This window comes from Gymnodraco acuticeps, unplaced genomic scaffold (genome assembly GCF_902827175.1).
Source record: "Gymnodraco acuticeps unplaced genomic scaffold, fGymAcu1.1, whole genome shotgun sequence".
Lineage (NCBI taxonomy): Eukaryota > Metazoa > Chordata > Actinopteri > Perciformes > Bathydraconidae > Gymnodraco > Gymnodraco acuticeps.
In genome coordinates this window covers 1069209-1076870 of record NW_022990196.1, presented here as the reverse complement: position 1 = coordinate 1076870, position 7662 = coordinate 1069209, and the positions used below count along the sequence as shown (strand labels likewise).

The 7662-nt window shown below is 41.1% G+C and overlaps 1 protein-coding gene across 1 annotated transcript; it reads left to right on the top strand.

The window, feature by feature from the left end:
• The first annotated feature begins 1905 nt into the window (after nt 1-1905).
• LOC117547323 lies at nt 1906-3911 on the top strand. The gene is made up of 3 exons (XM_034217949.1): nt 1906-2107; nt 2698-2833; nt 3042-3911. Exons 1-3 carry the CDS (start codon nt 1971-1973, stop codon nt 3792-3794), a joined length of 1026 nt encoding a protein of 341 aa, XP_034073840.1. The 5' UTR covers nt 1906-1970; the 3' UTR covers nt 3795-3911.
• The last annotated feature ends 3751 nt before the right edge of the window (nt 3912-7662 follow it).

The following is a 7662-nucleotide window of genomic DNA, read 5'->3' as shown; positions in this document are numbered from 1 at the left end:
ACTTAAAGGTATCAGCTAGAAATTTATCCAGTTAATTACTTACAATAAGGCAATTGTTTTCTGTATGACAAGTTTTCTGAAATAGCATGTTTAAATATGCAAATTGTCCATTATCTCATTAAATATGCGCATATTTTAACACATTTCAGGAATCGAAATCTGAACTTTGGATAAAGCCAGGTTCAAAATTCTTGTTTAATTTTGTAGTCATATTAGTATCTAAGGCTTTTACAGAAGGGATATTAGATATCTCTTTTTATCACTCCATAAATCAGAAAATACTGTCAACAGCCCTAAAATATCAATTTTCGCCATGTTTTTAGGTATACAATGTTGTATAATTCAGGCTAGGAATGATATATGAACAAACCCTTCTGTAAAAGCCTTCATAATATTGATAGGAATATAACTGGAAGGTTTGGTGTATCTACGTGCTACTGAAGTTGAAATTTCCAACTCAGAGTAGGAGAAAAACTCATTTTGAGAAAACGACCTTTAAAGATTGCTGTGAGGCGCTAGCTAAACCCTCCTGTTTTTTGGATGACAGCTTGTGCATCGATGTACTCCGTGAAGGTATTTCATGTTCGGGGTCATTTGTTTTTTGTATAACCTTGCTTCGTGCAAGTGACAATTGTTGTCGTCTTCTCTGTGAACGTTTTTTTCGCCGTTCTTTTGCCATTTTGAGATTTCAATTTCTAGCGGAAAGCTAACCAGGAAGTGTTTTAGCACACCACGTGACGCATCTGAACGAATCACGTTGTCAGAAATTGACACCAGCCAATGAGATTTTGTTTCTTGATTTAAAACCTCTTTGAACTTTCACAATTGGTTGCTGATACAAAGGAAATAACCATATTTGGATCCGATGAGATTGTGCAGGAGAGACACAGCTTTCCAACGATATCTTTGTTGACATGGTGCACACAGCGGTCGCGGTACTTTGTTACGTGAGAATGCTAACTTTTGGTGAAAATAGGAGAAATCTACAGACGAAAATAGACAAACTATAGTCAAATAAACATTTGTATGTGTATTTTGTACATTTTCCTTCCAAAAGCCTGAAAGAAAACATGTTATAGAATCTACTTGAAAAACGATGTTTTTGCCTGCCGTGTCTCGCCTTAACTCAATGGAAAATCGTCCAAACGGCACCAGATTTCCGACTATCATTAATGGTCAGGCCCTATATATATATCCCTCGCCATGAAACACGGTGTCGCTGTTACTCCTATGAAAATGGTCCAAACGGCACCAGATTTCAGATGATGGCTAATGGTCCGGCCCTCAACAGCTCTACGCCAATTATGGGATGTCATCATATGCCGTTTCCAAGGCAACACATCCCTCGCCATAAAACACAATGTTGTTGTAATTCAATGGTCAATAGGCTACATGCACTAGGGTCTGAGACGTACTTCCGCCTTAGCCGTAATACGGCTCGGAAGCTTCCGGTTTGCTTCTGGTCTGCGTAGCTGAGCGTCCACAAATGTTTTACTGTTTAAATCTGTGGTTTAAATATGAGTCGACGGAAGATTTTCAAAACGGAGCATTTGCAAAGACAAGTAAAGAACTACTCCGAGCACTGCTGTGTCCCACTTTGTACGGCGTCAGCTAAATTCAACGGCGTCCTAAGTTTCCATGGCTTTCCGACCGAACTCGAGCTGCGAAGACAGTGGCTGGTTAAAATACGACGCGATAACTTTACAATCTCCTCTCACTCCAATGTCTGCAGTCGTCACTTCGCTACAGATCAACTAATAGAGCCAAAAATCCTTAATGGCCATAGGAGGCTTGTGAAAGGTGCTGTACCAACTCTGTTTGAGTGGAATCACTTCACTGCTCAAACACCGCGGGCTAGTGTTTGGGAGAGAAGGGAGCGGCCCACTGAACCAGTCTCTCAGGAGCAGGAAGAGCACATCGATGTCCGTGACCATGATTACTGCTCAACCCCTGAACCAGCTTCACTGGACATGTCCTCTCAAGCTACAGAAGACAACTCCAAAACATTGGAGGATCTGCAGAAGCAACTGCAGGAGTTAAGAGTCCAGCGAGAGTTTTGCTTACAGCGGTTTGCTGGCTCCGACGACAACATCCGATTCTATACCAGGTAATGTTTTGGCTAAATTCTATCCAAGTTTTTGAGATGGGTTAGCTTATAAAGAATCCTGTTTACCTGCCGTTTGACTGCTGACTATTTGCATGCAGTGTTGGAATAAGTAGGCTACTCAACTTAACTGAAGTATAAGTACAAATACTATGGTTTGAAAATACTCCTGAACTGAACATGTAAAATCATAAATCATGTGTTTTCATAAGTAACTAAATGTGGTGGAGTAAAACATACTAATACTAACAACATACTGATAATACTTTACTACAAGTGGAAATCTTCAAAACCTTACCAAAGTAAAAGTACATGTCAATATCCACTGCGTTTCCCCCAGTTGCACACTTAAGAATGAAGAGTAAAAGTAGTCATTCTGTGTAAAATGTTCCCTGTATGTTTTAGATTATTATTACTGCTGCTTTAATGTAGTTGTTACATGTTACTGCTGTATATTACTATACCTGCACCAAGTGCCTTCTTAATCAGTCTATTTGAATTGTAATGTATTATAGCAAACAAGAGGAAAGCATTAGCCCATGTGTTACAGTTAACGAGTCAATTAATGACTGACATGTGTCTTTTGTGTACAGATTCCCGAGCTATAACCACCTGATGGCCTTCTGGTTTTTGATTGAGCCTTCCATTTATAAAATGGTTCGTGTTACAAGAGCGATATCAGCTGCCAAGAGGAATGAAGAAGTGGTTACACACGCACGTCCATCAACGGTAGGCTACGTTTCTTTTAACACACAATCTAAACACAAACTGAAGGGAAAATGTTTCTCCAACATTTCATTGCTTTCGTGTAGGCTAAAAGGCTATAGTACTCAATCCTTTTTGAATACATCAGAGAACTAAAACAACTTAATGTTTTTCCCATGGTGTGCTACACTCATGACATTAATATAGTACCCTTTTTTTGTTTATCTTCCAGAGACAGCTGCTTCAGCCAATTGACGAGTTCTTCCTTTTTCTCTGCTTCCTGTCGGTGGGTTTGAAAGAGAGGGACCTTGCAAACCGCTTCAACGTACACCAGTCCACTGTGAGCCGCATCATTGCAACATGGACGAGTTTTCTTACAACTTTATTGGGGTCACAGTGCATCTGGCTTACACCTGCAGAAGTTCAAGCCCACCTCCCAGAGGCATTCAAAGATTTCCCAGACACACAGGTGATCCTGGATTGCACAGAGCTGAGGTGTCAAACACCATCCTCACTCCTCCTCCAAAGTGAAATGTATTCTACATACAAATCTCACTGCACCATGAAAGCCCTGGTTGGCATAGCCCCACATGGCGCAGTGACATTTGTTTCCAGTCTGTATGGTGGTTCTGTCAGCGACAAGGAGATTTTCAAACAATCTGGAATAGCTGCGTTGTTGACTGAAAACATGGCAGTGATGGTAGATAAGGGCTTCCTGATCAGCGATTGCTGCAAATGCAAGGTGTACTGCCCACCTTTTCTGTCAAAGCAGAAGCAAATGCCAGCCTATCAGGTGAGGGAGACACAGGCCATTGCCAGACTGAGGGTTCATGTGGAGCGTGTCATTAGGAGGATAAAAGAGAACAAACTTTTTGATGGTGTCATCCTCCTGTCCCATGCCTACAACATCAACCAACTGTTTGCAGTAGCATGTATGCTGTCAAACTATCAGAACAAAGCACTGGTCAAGAAATGGGTGAAATAAGACAAGATGATGACACCTGTGCAGGTAGCTGTGATTAAGCTGGGTGAGCACACCGTAATCCCGTGTTGCCTGACACACGCTAGTGTTTTGTTTGAATAAATGGTAAATAGCAAATTACAATGCGTTGATGATTTCTTATAAATGCAATGATTTACTATTCTTTACAAAAAAATCACTTCACTTTATTGTATTTTTAAATACAATTGTATATTTATTTACATATATGAAATGTGACAAACAATATATATCAAAAACAAAATATTGAAATCACATTTTGTTGTCATTCAGAACACATGATTGACTCCTAAAAACAATGACGGCTGAGCCAGGGTCTAGCAGCTAACTGCTTACAGAGTTAACAATGGCTACAGTGCCCACTACTTTTTTAATGACAGGTACTTCGGCATGTATGTGTAAAAAAAAAAAAAAGTCTACTTTTTCTCTGATTGCTCTTTGCACTTCTGGATCTGTGTATATTCTTTGCACCAGGTAGTCCTCTTGTGCACACACTACAAAATCACACCACTGCATCCCAGATACAAGAAGTTGACCCTGTACTTGCCAGTAATAGGCATGGCTTTTCTTGAGCTTAGGGGAGCCACATTCCATCTGCACATATTTGCAGTCGACATAATTTGGGACATTGGGACATTTGAATTCAACAAGGCCAAATTGGGGATATTCTGTTGGGTCAAAAACAACTCCATCAGGGGAGGCACCAAGCCAGGGCGTAGAGGGGTGAATGACAAGGCCACAAGGGGAGTAGTTCACGTTTGCCAGTCTACTGTATTCAGCTGCTACTGTGGGCTCCATCTCGGCACCTCTCCTCATTTCTGCAGTCTGCCTTGTACCTTTGAGTATTCGCTCTGCAAGAGAGTTAGCAGAGCTCTCACCTCTGACGTGACAAATCTCTCTAAACCTAGAGGCAGTAACCCTGGGTTTGCGGAGCAGATGCCACTCTGAGCTAGAGATTTGCTCACGGGTAGCCTCCTCAATTTTGTGAGACATTTCCAAATCAACAGATAAGCTGTTCATATGTAGTTGCTCCTCTTCTGAGCACACCAGCGGTAAATCACATGGCAAGATCACATACCCCTCTATGGGCAAGTGGGGTGTTGGTGGTGTGTCAGTGTGAAGTGTGGTGTACCGAGACGTCAAAGCAGGCCTCTGATAGGACAGAACACTGCCCTCCTGCACAATCCCGAAGGCACTTTCCACAAGGGGCTTGTCAGGTCTCATGTTCATTGTGGTCACAAGCGGCCTGTCTTCAATGCTGAATGCTGATTATGCCTCCGTAACTCTGAACAGGCAGGGATCTGGTAATGGCCCCACCATGCCTCTGTAGAATCCACTCCTACAAAGAATGGCAAAGACAATATAGCACATTAATGTGACAATAAAGGTTAGGAATACAGCACCAGAATTATGAATTCTAAAAACACAGGAAACACAATTTTCCAGCTAAAATGACCTTACTCCAGTCTGCACCATCCTATTTGGTACAGGCTTGGTGAAGACCATGGAGTTGATGGGCCCTGGCTTCACACCCTTAAGGAAAAGACAATTACTGTTTGTTGAGTCACTTTAAAACAAAAACTCTGTGAAAGATTACAAGTATTTGAACCTCATTGAAATTATCATTGTTCGCGGTTTGTGCCATTGCTGTTCCGATTCAGTACAGCTATGCACAGGTGGCACAACTGGCATGTTCAGTTCAGTGTAGTGTGCTGTTTGGAACAGCAATGCTACTGTGTGATTGCACAAAACAGTTCCTGCAACACAGGAGCACTGGTTGTGCGTGAGCACCACTGGTGATGAATCACGAAGCGTTATCTAAAAAAGAGAGAAGAAATACTAGTGATTAGTAACCTCACTTGTTACTAGCCAGGAGGTTATTATGAGTAGAATTATTGGTTATTTTTACTGACCCATTATCCTAGAAGAAGCATGTATTCCTGAATGCTTAGTGTTACCCTCTTACCCTACAATACCACAATGAACTTTCTTTGGAAACTAAGATGCCTTGAAAATTGTATTAAAGCAGTTTTGACTATATATTTGAACCCCCAAACTTACACATCCATAATCAATGTAATAATATCTGACCAATCAGCTGTGATAAAGCAGGGAGAAGTAGGACACTGTTGAGATTCCCTTAAGGTAAACTAATGTTTAACTGAACTGAAACTCAATAAACAGGGGGGAACAGTGTCAATGCTGCCTGCCTACACTCAAACTGTGTGCTGTCTCGCTCTTCCGCATTGACCTGTAGCACAAGGCTCTCACGCTGACCTGCCCTGTCAGCCTGTCTTTATTGGACACTGAATGAAGAAAAACAGAGCAACAGCGTTAGATCTATACTCATGTCAAAACATCTATGGCAACATTGCTTTACAAAAGCTGATACCATTATGCAGTGTGGCTAACAACAAGACAACCTTGGCTAGGCTATAAGGCTATTAAACGATAGTATTTGTTAGCAAAATGGCTAATGTTTTAAAGAATTAACACCAGAAACAGTACATAGCGTTACCCAGAGCCCTATAGTAGTCTACTATAGTAGTAGTATAATAATAATAATAATAATAATAATAATAATAGTAGTTATACTATAGGGCTCTGACGTTACCTAGCTTTTGACAGCTAATGTTAGCGTAACCCGGAGCATAAGCTAGCTGGTTAGTACCGGTTACCTTCTTACCTTCATAGTTGTGTATATATAAAGGGCTGGCTTACCTAAAGCCAGTTGAGTAGCACTTGAAATGTTTGGCTCTATGAAACCTGATGTACTTATATGATTCTGTTTTCTTCAAGGTTGTGTCTTCCTGGTCGAATGTACTTATCAAAACAACAGATAAAGCCAGAAATCTAGGTGTAGTCATGGACTCTGACCTGAGTTTCAACAGTCACATTAAAACTGTTACTAAATCAGCCTACTATCACCTAAAGAATATATCTAGGATTAAAAGACTAATGTCACAGCAGGATTTGGAAAAACTTGTCCATGCTTTTATCTTCAGTAGACTCGACTACTGCAATGGTGTCTTCACAGGTCTCACTAAAAAATCTATTAGGAAGCTGCAGCTAATTCAGAACGCTGCTGCTTGAGTCCTCACTAACACTAAGAAAGTGGATCACATCACTCCAGTTCTGAAGTCTTTACACTGGCTTCCTGTGTGTCAAAGAATAGATTTCAAAATACTGCTGCTGGTTTATAAAGCACTGAATGGTTTAGGCCCAAAATACATTTCTGACCTCCTGCTAAATTATGAACCATCCAGATCTCTCAGGTCTTCAGGGACTGGTCAGCTTTCTGTCCCCAGAGTCAGAACTAAACATGGTAAAGCAGCATTCAGTTATTATGCTCCAAATATCTGGAACCAACTCCCAGAAACCTGCAGGTCCGCTGCAACTCTTACTACTTTTAAATCCAGGCTGAAGACTTTTCTTTTTGTCGCTGCTTTTAATTGAACTATTCATATCTTAGACTGCACTGTAACTTTTATCCATTACTTTTTTCTTTTAATGTTTAATTGCACTGTAACTTTTATCCATGTATTTTTTCTTTTAATGTTTTATTTTATTAGCTTTTCTTTTTAATGACTGATTTTAAATGCCATTTTCTTAATCTCTTTCATTTTTTGTAAAGCGCCTTGCCTTGCCCCTTGCCTTGCCTTGCTTGCCTTGCCTTGCCTTGCCTTGCCTTGCCTTGCCTTGCCTTGCCTTGCCTTGCCTTGCCTTGCCTTGCCTTGCCTTGCCTTGCCTTGCCTTGCCTTGCCTTGCCTTGCCTTGCCTTGCCTTGCCTTGCCTTGCCTTGCTTGCCTTGCCTTGCCTTTGCCTTGCCTTGCCCCTTGCCTTGCCTTGCTTG